General features: G+C 45.5%; 1 protein-coding gene across 1 annotated transcript in view; it reads right to left on the bottom strand.

The window, feature by feature from the left end:
* hsd11b2 (hydroxysteroid (11-beta) dehydrogenase 2) overlaps positions 1-12,049 on the bottom strand; it is a 16,857-nt gene extending 4,808 nt beyond the window's left edge. The window contains 2 exon segments of the mRNA XM_062471753.1: positions 3,597-3,809; positions 11,353-12,049. Coding sequence (XP_062327737.1) covers positions 3,597-3,809; positions 11,353-11,848 — 709 coding nt within the window. The 5' untranslated portion in view covers positions 11,849-12,049.
* Positions 12,050-13,890: the final 1,841 nt, after the last annotated feature.

Here is a 13,890-nt window from a genome sequence, read left to right as displayed (position 1 = left end):
GAGGGAGGGGGAGAGAGAGGGAGAGAGAGGGAGGGAGGGAGGGAGGGAGGGAGGGAGGGAGAGAGAGAGAGAGAGAGAGAGAGAGAGAGAGAGAGAGAGAGAGAGAGAGGGAGGGAGAGAGAGAGGGAGGGAGGGAGGGGGAGAGAGAGGGGAGAGAGAGGAGAGAGAGAAGGAGAGAGAGAGAGAGAGAGAGGAGAGAGAGGGAGAGAGGGAGAGAGACGGTAAATCTAAATTAATGTGATGCTACACCATCCACTCCACGGTTTGACTTAAGTGGTAAAGCAATAAGAGCCAACTGCTCTTTTCTGTTACTCAGGTGCATTTTCTTGTATGTTCCACAGAGGGGCAGTCTTTCTTGTTTGTAAAAAATCCTTGAGATGATACTCTGACATAAGGGACAATGTTTGTATAATCCGCAATATTGCTATTTGTGCTTCTCAACACAACATTTTGGACAGCCCCAAAACTAGCACAGTAATACTAGCCTTGTAGAAGGTTTAGGTATCTAAGATCAACATATTGGCCTAGAGGACTTGTTGCGCAACTTCAACATTCCACAAGCAACATTTGATACATTTCAGTGGGGTATATTCGGGAAGATAAGCTGTCCAACATGTTTGATCCTGAACGTTTATGTGGAATCTGGCAAATACGCACGCTGATGAAAACATCAGCGAAGATGGAGGCAGGCAGATCTGAAAGAAAAGAAAACGTGTATACTCTTTTTATTTTGTTAGGTAGCGATAAAGCTGGACAACTAAAAAGAATGCTGCGCAGTCAGGACGGCAGGTTTCGAGGTGTGTTCAGATCATCTTCCTTAAATCTTAAACTCCCCTTCTTTCTCGTTCTCTCTGATTTGTCTGCGAAACATCAATTCTCCACCGTTTTAACTGTTAAAACGGCAGTTTGTTTCCTCTCACCCCCAGCAAAGGGTGTCATTTCAGTTCCTGTGTGAGACCGGGGGGGGGGGGGGGGGTGGTGATGCACAGAAGCCAGGAGGAGAAACACTTAGAATGGGAATGAACGTTCTGTCCCAAACTGGGGAAAGGAGGGAGGGATGAGGGAGGGAGTTCCATGTACGTGCCACCCAGAGCAATCCCTAACCTTTGGCACATTTGATTAGAACTGGGTGACTAGTGGAGATTTAAACTCAAGCCCCACGGAAAACCCATATCAGTTTCTCCTTGGTACAATACTGTACGTAGGGGTGATGTGATTGGTCGAAGACAAAGGACAACTGTCCTGGCAATACAGAGCGTAGTTACATGTCAGTGAGATGATTGTGCTGCATCGTGTTATCAGGAAGCTCTTGCCCCAACTGACAGAAGGTGTTGGAAGTCTAGACAGGTTATGCAACAGAGTAATGTACAGATCAGAAGTATTAGGGTATTTCCATCCTATATTTTTTTCCATTTAGTCATTTAGCAGACGCTCCTATCCAGAGCGACTTACAGTAAGTACAGGGACATTCTCCCCGAGGCAAGTAGGGTGAAGTGCCTTGCCCATGGACACAACGTCATTTGGCACAGCCGAGAATCAAACCAACAACTTCTGATTAATAGCCGGATTCCCTAACCGCTCAGCCACCTGACTCCCTATAACTCTTAATCCATCCAGTGTTGAAAATCCCTGAGTTTCCTCTTTTAAGAAGCTGTGACACGTGCTAGCCAGCATACCCTTCGGCGCGTTATGATGATACCTTCAGAGTGATAGCTACTCTTTCTACGTCAACAAGCCTCTTTAGTGTTCAGAGCTGTGCTAATGTGGCTCATGGACGACTGTTGCATTGTGTATACAAACACAGGTGGCCCGATCGTCTGACTGTTCCTCCGGGTCAATCTCTTTTGAGTTCATGTGTGTGTGTGTGTGTGCGTGTGTCTGTGTGTAGGGAAAACATGCCAAAGTACAAGACAATCTGCCATGTTAATCTGCCTGCAAGTCTGTGTGGTGTGTGACCATTTAGATCAGTGACAACTAATAAAAAGAACTGTACATCAAGCATCTAACATCTTGTAATTCATAAATGTCCTATTTTGATACATAAACAAAAAGGTTAACTTGCACAATTAGTTTTGTTCCAGTTCATAAAAGTACATTAAAAGTGAAAATATTCTGTGTATGAAACTGAATGCATCCACAATTTCTGATAGCAGATAAATTCAAAGGTTTCTCAAGTCATAATGAGCTTCAATCACTACTCAAATAAAACATTTTGGTCAACTTGGCAAGGGGAATTATGCTTTTTAGTTTAGGTTTTGAGCCCCTGAGCACATGGTCTTCGAGAAAATGGGTTTTGGATGGGGGGCACTGCTGTTTGAAATATAATCAATCCCTACTTTTAATCCTTCTGTAATTCTTACATTTACATTTTTAGTCATTTAGCAGACGCTCTTATCCAGAGTGACTTACAGTAAGTACAGGGACATTCACCTCGAGGCAAGTACGGTGAAGTGCCTTGCCCAAGGACACAACGTCATTTTGTCACGGCCGGGAATCGAACCAGCGACCTTCTGATTACTAGCCCGATTCTCTAACCGCTCAGCCACCTGACTACTAATTCTTAAAATAACACTCCCCCCCCCCCACCACTACTCTTTAATCCATTAGTGCAGAACCTGCGGACACCGTGGTGTGGGTTAGGGTTCTGTGGCCAAGAGAAATGAAAGTGTGCTCTTGATCCACAGCCAAACCCCACACAGCCCCAGTAGTGAGAGTAGATGAGTGAGCATGTGAGTGACCTTTCCCTCCGTCTTCTCTGATTACACCTCTGACACACACACACACAGTACGTGCCGGGCGCACACACACACACACACACACACACACACAAACACACGATGTCCTTAGATGACATTTGCAAAAGTAAACACAGCCATAGCCCAGCTCCTGGGCTAGCGGCCTCACATTATTACAGTGTGTTTGCCTTCTTGGTGTGTTTTATGCCCCCCCCAGCCACCCCCCCCTCCCCAAATGGGGAGTTCCTTCCAAAATCAGGAAAGAGGATTCATAGCCAAAGTAAACTGTTGAAAGGCACAAGCATAAACAAACATGTGCTTCAGGAATAATCTCAGCAGAAAATCTTTGTCCTGGTCTTTTAATGAGGGCATTAGAAAGAATCCTGAGTGGGAATTAACTCTATGCGCCTTCAGGTTGTACCAATATTTATAGTGTGTGTGTGTGTGAGTGTGTGGTTTGTCTGTGTGTGTGTGTGGTGTGTGGTTTGTCTCTGTGTATGTGTGTGTGTGGTTTGTCTCTGTGTGTGTGTGTGTGTGTGTGTGTGTGTGGTTTGTCTGTGTGTGTGTGTGTGTGTGTGTGTGGTTTGTCTGTGTGTGTGTGTGTGTGTGGTTTGTCTGTGTGTGTGTGTGTGGTTTGTCTGTGTGTGTGTGTGTGTGGTTTGTCTCTGTGTGTGTGTGTGTGTATGTGGTTTGTCTCTGTGTGTGTGTGGTTTGTCTGTGTGTGTGTGTGTGTGGTTTGCATATATGTTCTCGCACATGTGCCCGTGCACATTGCTGCTTGTTTACAACACGCATGCCTGTGTACATGCGTGTTCCCCTGCATGCATTTTCTTGAAGGGTTGGACCAGGAGTTTGACATACCTCTGAGTCCCAGTTTAGCCTTTGTGTCCAGTAGGGCCTGCTGGACCTGCTGTGGCTGGGTGATGTCCACCTGGAGGAGGGTGAGGCGCGGGGAGCAGGTCCTCTTGAGGTCTCTGGCTCCCTCCCCGGACAGATCCAGCACTGTAGCGAACACTTCGAAACCCAGCTCGTCCAGATTTCGTGCGGCTGCATTACCGAAGCCGGAGTCGCAACCTGGGAACAGAAAGACTCACTTGGTCAAAGGTATTTTTGTATCAAGGGCAAAACGGGTCCTCCTGGCAGCCAGGGGGCGCTGTTCTGGTCCAGTAGCAGCATTTAGTAAATTTGTTTCTCGGAAAGTAATGCAATCGTTCAAAAGCTCCAACAACAAACCACTCGACTTTCAAGGAATCACAGCATATAAAAATAGCAATATATTCCTGCCATGAATATCTATCTTGTATCGCAGAATGTCACATTTTCATAGATGCTGTTTATTTTTAACTATTAGAAATTTGCCAATTTATTGGAAATGTGTGAAAAAGGGTTGTGAGCTATTCCCCAAAAAACCCTGTGTGAATGCACCACGGACAAGTCCTGACTTGAAAGTCGCCCATGAACTATGGACCCAAATCAGTCATAATTTTCACTCTCTCAAACATTATAAATAAAGTTCAGCAGATCTTACATCACGCACAAAAGGTTCTTGTTCGAGCAAGTGCAATGTTCAACAAGTGACACTAAAAAAATACCACATGCCAAAAGCACAGAATCTCTTATCACATACAACATAACAGAAAGGAGCGAGTTGATAATGCAGATAAGACATGCTTCAACAACTACTAAACTCCATATAAAAATGAATGATTCATTCATGTCCAAGAGAGTAGAAAGCTGATTGAAAACTCTTTGGCTTTTGGATTAAGAAGGGCAGCTGCTGAGATGAGTTGTACAGACGTTTTAATGGGCTCTTTTAACGTCCCACGGGAAACACAAACAGGAGATACCATTTTGGAATGTGGCGGGAGACATGAAACAGATGCCAGGGGAAATAGAGACGACTTTATTGTGGCATCCTATGAGATGAATGATCACCCTCAGCCCTGGCGCGGCTCCCATCACATAATCATTGGCTCACTATTAATGTATATCGATCAAAACATTTACATTTAGTCATTTAGCAGACGCTCTTATCCAGAGCGACTTACAGTAAGTACAAGGACATTCCCCCCGAGGCAAGTAGGGTGAAGTGCCTTGCCCAAGGACACAACGTTGTGTGGCACGGCCGGGAGTCTAACCGGCAACCTTCTGATTACTAGCCCGATTCCCTAACCGCTCAGCCACCTGACCCATCTTTAGAGCACCCAGGACACTTCCCCAGTGATCGAGTTACCAAACTGTAAACATCCAGAGGTTAAAACATGAGTTTGCAATCATTCTTTTACTCCCGCAATCATAATCTGTAATCAAATACAAGATACAGAGGAGCCCTTTGTATCGTACCATTTGGGGTAGTAAATGAATGGGTATCAAGGGTATCCTTTTTGGAGGGAAAGAACACATTCGTTTCTGTCAGCTACACAACTCCTAATGTTGTCTAGGCCAGTGGCTCAAAAGAGATTAGATCGTTGGAACAACTGATTCCAGAAGGATTTTGTGTTTGTGCATGCATGTATTGTAAGCAAGTATGTAAGTACTCAAATGTATTTACGTAATAAGTTTGTATAAATGTACGTATGCATGTGTGAATGTGAAATGACACAAGTGTTCTCTCTCACCTTTCACCTGAATCTTGTTTCCAGCAGTGAACCGTAGAGTCCTCCTCTCCTGTCTCTACTCCTCCCCTTACTCTCCATCTCTCCCTTCCTCCTCCCTCCTCCTTCTAGCTCTCCATCTCTCCCTTCCTCCTCCCTCCTCCTTCTAGCACTCCAATCCTCCCTCGCTCAGAGACTGTCTAGGGACATGCTTCTGGCTCACCTTATCTCTTGTTCTAAGGACGGGGATCCTTATCAGTTAGCTGGGTGTGTTCTATCATCTTGGAAAGAGAATAACCCCCTCCCTACACACACACACACACACACACACACACACACACACACACACACACACACACACACACACACACACACACACCCCTCCAGGGCCCAACAAATCATTACTTGGTTACCTGTTACAATGTCTCTCTTTTAAAAATGTTAACCATGCACCTACAGTATTACACCAAACTAGATTACAATGTATTTCTAAAAGAACAGTTTTACATTATTTTACAGGTCATAGCCCTCTCTATCCTATCCTCTGTTTGCAGGTGTGTCTGTGTTTGAACATGCATGTATTGGTTGTGCTTGCATACATCTTTTCACAGTATAAACAACGTGTGTGAAACAAAGGGAAGGAGAGAGAGCTTGGTGAAGGATATATTTGGAGAAAGGTTCACTGTATCTTTCTGCTTGGGACTCAGTACTGGAAATTCTCCAAGGACATTGAGTAAAAGAGCGCGCCAGCGTCCTGGGCAGTGAACGGGAAGGTGGTTAAACACGACGTGGGTACTGAGGCGCTGAACAAACACGGACCACGTAGAGTGCTATGTTGACTTACCGTTGAAGAGCAGAACCGGGTTCTGAGTACTCAGGTTTGAGGAATCTGGCTTCGTGGAATAACAACGCTGTAGAGAAGAGCTAACAAAAAATGCGTGTTTGTTCGCGCCTGTACTTTTATGTGCGCCTGATTTTATGTGTGTGTGACTTCTCGCCCACACCAATATCTGAGTTTGCTGGCATGTTTGAACAACCGATAGGATGGACTCCAAGTCAGACGATATCTCTCTCTTTCTCTTTCTATCCAACTCGGCCTCAAGTTCACCCCTCAACTCCCCGTCCGCTTGATGCAACTGAAAATACTTCTGTTGTTTGCCTTTGACAGAGACAAAAGCAGACATAGTCTGTCACTTGTCCACCTCCTGTGAGATCGGCTTCTTGGGCAGGATGATGCTGTTGAAACCAAATAGGATCTTCACATTGGCAGTGTCAGACCAAGATCTCTCTCAACGAGTACGCCATGAGAGGCCCAGCAATGAGAGGTTCTGTTACGGAACCTGATCGTCACTTAATATATTGCTAAACTAATTTTCCTAACTTTTCATTATTCCTGCTGATGTTGGCCAAAGTCTGACATACACACATATTATACATACATTGTATTATATGTATTATACATATTATACATTGTAAATTAATGTGTTATATTTGACACTCGGTATGCACACAAGTATTGACCCCATATGTCTGTGGCTTATGCATACTGCATAACCACGCCTCTCATTCTCCTCTTCCACTTAGACCACACACACACACACACACACACATTCTCCTCTTCTCCCTTGACCACACACACACATTCCCTCTTTCCCAGAATGCTGGAGTGTAGCGGGAGGGATAAAGCAAGGAGGCGACTCTTGTTACTCTGGTTCTGAAGCCTGAGCGCTGGTCAACTCCTCCTGCCTCTGAAACACATGTGAAGGGGGAGAGCCCCTACTGCAGCTGTCTCTCCCAAGCCCCATCCTTTCACAGATGGAGGGATGGAGGAGGAGAGAGGGAGGGAGAGGGACAGGGAGAGGGAGAGAGAGAGAGAGGGAGGGAGTATAAGGGGAGGCCGGTGTTCCACACTCTTCATCTCGTCCCATACCCTACCTTTTTAAGGACACGAAGGCAGGCATATTTCACTGGGCCCCCAGGGAACATGAGAAGCCTTCAGTGGCTTCGCGGCGTAGGGTTGCCGTTGGGAACGAGCGCTGATCCGAGAGGGGATATGTGGACTGGTTTCAGTCCGGAGGTTTGGGAGGGCCAGCGAATCATCTTTCTGAAGGAAGCGCCGTTGTGCAACAGCTCGCTTTTTCGCTTAAAGAGGCCCCCCCCCCCGAACTGAAAAACAAGCAAGGCACCCTGCGGAGATGGTTGAGTGTCCGCTGTCAGGGGCTTGCAAGCATACGGAGGCAAGGCCACACATCTGTCTCTGGGTGACCATGGTGGCCCTCACATGGCCTCCATCTTGGACCAGAAAGAATCTTTGGAAAGAGAAGGAAATGTAGGTATGTTTTGAGGCATTCAGAGTGAACGTGTGACGAAATGACTGAAAAAAAAAAGTACAATTTGCACGTCCTCAGTCGGTTCCTCTTTGCATGTAGTTGTCAAGTCCAGACACTATCCAGATGCAGGGCTTCATCAGGTGGCCGCTTGTGACGACACAGGCAGGGTGACCGAAGTGTGAAAACCATGAGGTCGTCATGGAATCCTGCCAACGCAACAGGCGGCAATCGGCCAAGAGTTTGGAGAAAGAGGGAGCGAGAGAGGGAAGGGGGGGAGCGAATAAAGCGAGAGGGTGTGAAATTACAAGCCCTGTCCTCAAACAACTCCTGGACAAAAGGGGAGGGGCAGGTTGTCACAAGTTTATCTGCGATAGGAACCACCTGGGAGATTCAGCGTTGCCTGAGGGTTTTTTTTACAGGGTGCGCGCTAGAAGAAAAAACTAATGTGTGTTCTATTTTTGAAAGCACTCAAAGCAGGCCATGTGTCCTTTTGAGGACAAGAGTGTCTTATTAGGCTGAGACATTTCTCAAGGAATGAGTGTGTTTAGGAAATCTCAGTATTATTACGGCGTTAGCTAGCTACCGTAGCTTGAGCAGGGGTTTTCAAGCGGTGGGAAACCGGATGATGTCAGGGTTCTCGATGCACCTGTGAGAAAGACAATCTGCGCTTCTTGTCAACTCGTAAGAGGAGGTTTTTCTCCACACCCAAGAACGGAGCAGGTCGAGCCATCGCACAGTATGTTAACACATCCCTGCGTATCAGCCCTCTACTCCTTTACGGTTCATGATACTGTTCTATCAGCTGGGTTTCTCCGGGACATCTCGGTTGTGCCACGCAGCTGTTATGAACCTTAAGACCTTCACGTGGGAAACACAGACACGGTGATATACTGTGTCTTTATTAGTCCCTGTTGGCCTAGAGTCTATAAGATCTACAGGCTCTGGCATCTCTGTAGTGTGTAAAAGTCTCTTGTAAATGTGGTTACATGTTAAAGGGAATGATTCTACATATTAGGGAAGAGTTGAATGGAGTATCGCCATCAATACGTTCCCTTAACCAGAACAGAAATTTCTGATGCGAGACAATTTCCAAGCACCTCCTAGGAAAATGGCCCTTCTTGTTTTAAGAGTCACTGAAGTCCAACAAGGGAAAGTCAAATTCATCCTTGGGGGAATTCCTCCTCTTGGACAATATTTGGCTTCAAACTCTCAAACAAGCTCATGTTTGAAAATGTACTTCAAGACTGTTCACACATTACCCACATGTAGAACACGATGGTAATAAGCACAAATTTAAAGTACTTGCATTCCTCAGCTTTTTTATCCTTGAACCTGCAAACTTCTGAGGGCCGGATGAGAAGGTGGAACAGAGAAATTGCCCAGTCAGCCAGTGTGTAACTTCAGAGACCTTCATCATAAAAGGAATGCCAGCCTTTTTCTATTGTACTTCAGTTGGCTTTGTAAGAGGTTTAGAAAGTTTCCCCCCCACACTTGTCTTATTGCCAGAGTGACCCTAGAGTCGTTTATTGAAGCTTTGGGGGCAAACAATTAACCGAGTTGGACAGCTGTTGAGGCGGTTTGACCATTTCAACAGGTTTTTTAACATGCAGGTGTAGGTCATGCTAACTACTGTATGGCAGTCGTGCACTTTTGGTAGTTCATTTTGTTGTGGACCATGGTAACTTATGATGCTTTTTTCCAGGTTAGTCATGATTAACAGATAAAGTTAGCAGCTAGCCAGTGGGGGGCACTAACTCTGTTGGCAGACTTGTGTCATTTCAGCCCAAAAGTACTTTGATGCTAAGTCCAGAGTCTTTTAATTTGTGTGTGTGTGTGCGCGCAGTATGTCTGTCTTGACTCTGTAAGTGTGTAAATATGTGTGTGTTGGGGTGGGGGTGTCTGTGGCATGATATGTGAAAAAAAAAAGATTAGGTTTAACTGACTGTTGGCGGATTTAATTCTGTTACCATGCCACTAGACGTATTCTCTGTGGGGATGCCGGGCCAGTATGGTCTGCGGTGAGTCTGGATATTTGTCTCAATATAACTTGATCTCATACAGTATATGATTAGTCTGGCACAGACCCCTCACCCATAAGGTATAGTTGAATATTTTTGTTCAAAATCAAGTTTAAACACATCAGTTTAAACATCAACATTTTACATTTGGTCGAAAACAAAGTTGCTTTGGAGACCAGTGATATTTACCCTTATTTTCAGACCTTGTATTAAAGTAACCTCTTTTAAGTTCCCTCAGCGAGTTTGTTATCTCAGTCAGCCTAATAGCAGTTAAGAATGAATATGTGTGCCAGCTTGTGCCAAGGCCGGCAAGATAAGGCATTATTTGGCAAACAGTTCATAGTGTTGACATACAAACTATTCAAGCAAGGAGAGGGACCATAGTTGGTGTTACTCCTAGAAGTGTCACTGTGTGTAACTTAAAATCACTTGAGTTATCTCAGTCAGGGTTGACAAATCAAATTAATTATTTCCTTCTGCGTGGCAGGGTTGTTGATGGTACTGTACTTTACAAGTTCAGAAGAAACTAAATGTTTACTTACTGACATAAAACAAACAAGAGGAGTAAGAGGAAGAAAGAGTTGTTTGTGGTAAGAGAATCGCTACATGCATGGGATAAAGTTCATACGCACACATGCACAAAAGCATCCATGCATTTATGAAGTAACAATAAAATGAGATCATTATCTTTCTTACTCTCTCTCATTCTCTATCCCCCTAATCTCTTTCCCTCTTTCTCTCTGTCTCTGTTTCCCACACTCATGCACAATCACACCTCAGCGCACACTGACACAGATTATAAAGGTCCCTTGGTGCAATCTAGACGTAACATAAAAGGTCTTATGTAATCATATAGATCTCAGCAGTGGATTAGTTCACTGATCAGTTGAGCCCCTTAAACCACTTAGACGTTTACAATAATTGATTATTGCAAAATGCGATTACTACTATAGATTTAGATAGCGCCTGACCGAGATTTACATCATATTTTAACGTTTAACATTATGCAATTAGTGTTATGGTGTAGAGTCTTGATAGCCAGCTATTTGCCTTGGCATGTACTAGTGCATGACAAAGCATTTATCTAACGGAGTAATCTCTCTCCCTCCCTCTCTCTCCCCTTTTCTTTTGCTTTTAACTCAGAAAACTGGGACATATCTAATCAGGGACAATTATTGTCAGAGTCTTTGAACGATACCCTGTTGAACCGGGACAAACACATCCTGTGATCCTCGCACAATCAAACAGGATACACACATACAGGATGTTCATATCGAAAGGTACTGTACACCGTGTGAACTCAAGCTACCCAGCACTTTGATCGTGATAAGACTTGGAAGCGAAAGTTTCTTAAGTGTCAGCTTTAGGGTGCAGGTGCTTACGCCTCTTTTAACATAGCTAAGAACACCAATGAGGCTGAAAACAAATAATGACTTCTAGACATCTATAGCTTTAAAATCTAGGAAATGTTGCACAACTTTATAATAGAGAGAATCCAAACAGAGAAATTTATATTTTTAAAACTTCACAGAGGAAGGGAGAGAGATACACAAGAAAGATTGAAGCAGAGAGAGATAAACACACACACAGAAGCAGATTCAGACCGGAGGCCGAGATAAGCATTTCACAAGACTAAAACCTTGTTAGTCAAAAAGAAAAGGAAGGTTTGCCTTACCTGTGATGAACACAACCTTGCCCTCGGCAGGCAGAGCGGGCATCGGGGCAGTCCTGACAGAGTAGAGGCAGCAGGCGAGGCAGAGGGCAGCCAGTACCAGGACCGCGGGCACGCAGAAGGACCACAGCCTTTCCACCAGCACCGTGGCGCTGAGCCAGGCCACCAGCGTTGGCACGGCGCTGATGTGGGACGCCAGCACTTTCTTGATGGCTCCGCCGACAAACACGGACATCACTCCCATGTAGAGCCAGAAAGGCAGCGCATAGTCTTCCATGGTAACGCACAGACTGCAGGAGAGGGAGACTGCAGGAGAGGGAGACTGCAGGAGAGGGAGACTGCAGGAAAAGAAGACCAGGTGTTGGAAGAGGCTCTTCCAAAAAGGTTCTTGCAACCAACTCTCTCTCTCTCTCTCTCTCTTTTCTTCTTCTGTGTTTGGCTTTCTCCTCTTTTTTTGTTGCTCTCTGTCACAGAGTGGAAGGTGTCTGGAACAGACCATTAACAATGTGCCTCTCTCTCTCTCTCTCTCTCTCTCTCTCTCTCTCTCTCTCTCTCTGTCTTGCTCACACACGCATAAGCACACACTCACAGACACACACTCACAGACACACACTCACAGACACATAGGCACTGTAACACCCAGCACACTGAACACCTAATCGTGGAGGAGGAAGAGTGGAGGTTAGTACAGTACACTGGGCTCTGCTCTCTCTCTCAAGTGTATATATAGAGCAAGCTTCTGGGCAGGGGAGGGACTAAGGAGGGAGAGATCTAATCTGTGCCCAATGGCCAAAGTTTTACAGCAGTTTAGAGTAGCAGAGGCAGTAACCCCCTTGCCCCCCCTCCCACCCCCCTCAAATACAACCGCCTCTCAGGCTACCCCACCCCTCTCTTTCTCTCTATTTCTCCCCCTCTCTCTTTTCCCCTAATTGTTGATAATTCCCTCTTGGAGTGTGTGTGTGTGTGTGTGTCCCCCTCCTTTTCGCAACTCCTGTCTCTCTCTCTTTCACTCGTTTCTCTCTCCCATCCTCTCCACAGTTCCTCCTAATTGTCGGAAACTAGATGAGAATTGTGTGTGCGTGTGTGTTTGCGTGGGAGGTGTGTTTGTGTGCTGAATGAAAGTTATAAATATAATAGCTCCACTCAAGCAGCAGTTATCCCAGAGCAATTAGCTGCCACCCAGGGTATGTATATACTGTAAACTATACAGGACCCTATTGTGTAGGGGTGGAGGGGGCAAACACTGTGCCGCTGAACTGAACCGATCAGTGTGGGATGACATTGTCTGGAGGGGTTTACACCATGTTCGGGGCAGCTTGTACAAACCCCCCTATTCAAATCCATCCTCTCCCACACAACCTTCTCCCCCTAACCTCTACTCACACACAGCACAAAAGGTGCCTGTCTGGCCTATGAAGCATTTCATCAATCACCCCGCCTTGACCACAGATTCAGCGCAGGCACAGGGTCAAAGGAGAGGACACAGCATTGTGTCACCAAGGCTCTGAGCGAGACTTCTTCAGGGCAGGTGTTAAAGCCAGCATAGAGTCGACCTCAGAGGAACTCGTCGCTGTTCAGCGTCTGTGTCTTTTGAACACGTACTCCTCCCTGTATGCACCCTCTCAACCCCTTTCTGCAAAGTCCTCTTGATCTTGAAATGGGGGAGGGAGCGGGAGAAAGGGAAGGGAGAGAGGGAAGGGAGAGAGGGAAGGCAGTTGGAGCTGTCAGGCCAAATAGTGTCCTAGGGCCAAATAGTGTCCTACCTGACGTCACAATGCCGTTCCGATGCAAGGACGCGTCCGTTGCTATGCCGAACTTAAATTCCTGAGATATCTACGCGTGCTAGCAGGAAACTGTCATGGTTGCTATACTGGTTACTAGGTAGGAAGTTTTGTATTTAGGCTTATTTAAACCAGTTTATTCTACTCTAAGATTTAAAGTTTTCACTCCTTCGATAGCTAGTGCTAGCTAGCTAGTTGTTTTCGTCGAAAAAATTACTTATTTAGCATCAATTTTAACAGACCGGGAAGGCAACACGTATAGTATTATACCTGCGCGCGTTGCTGTCTCGGGAATGTCGAACGAGTGAAAACTTCAAATCTTAGAGTAGAATAAACTGGTTTAAATAAGCCTAAATACAAAACTTCCTATCTAGTAACCAGTATAGCAACCATGACAGTTTCCTGCTAGCACGCGTAGATATCTCAGGAATTTAAGGTCGGCATAGCGGCATCGGAACGGCATTGTGACGTCAGGTAGGACACTATTTGGCCTGACAGAGCCATTTTTCTATCAGGTGTGTGGTTTCATGCTTGATTTACACAATCCGTAACAACATCGTAATCCCCTCCCCACTTTCTCTTCTGCACCTCTTTAACACCAAAAAGTGGCATTTGCATGTAAATCGTTTTCACTTGATTTTAGACCGTTTTCACTTGATTTGAGACCAGACTGAGAACTCACCGATGCATTAGCAACGGTATTAGGACAGAGTGGCGATGCTGGTATTAGCGACTCAAGCTTGACCTCTGACTTATTAAG

Source organism: Osmerus eperlanus, chromosome 10, assembly GCF_963692335.1.
Source record: "Osmerus eperlanus chromosome 10, fOsmEpe2.1, whole genome shotgun sequence".
Taxonomy (NCBI): Eukaryota; Metazoa; Chordata; class Actinopteri; order Osmeriformes; family Osmeridae; genus Osmerus; species Osmerus eperlanus.
The sequence above is the reverse complement of the archived record's forward strand: the minus strand, read 5'-3'. Positions and strand labels throughout refer to the sequence as shown.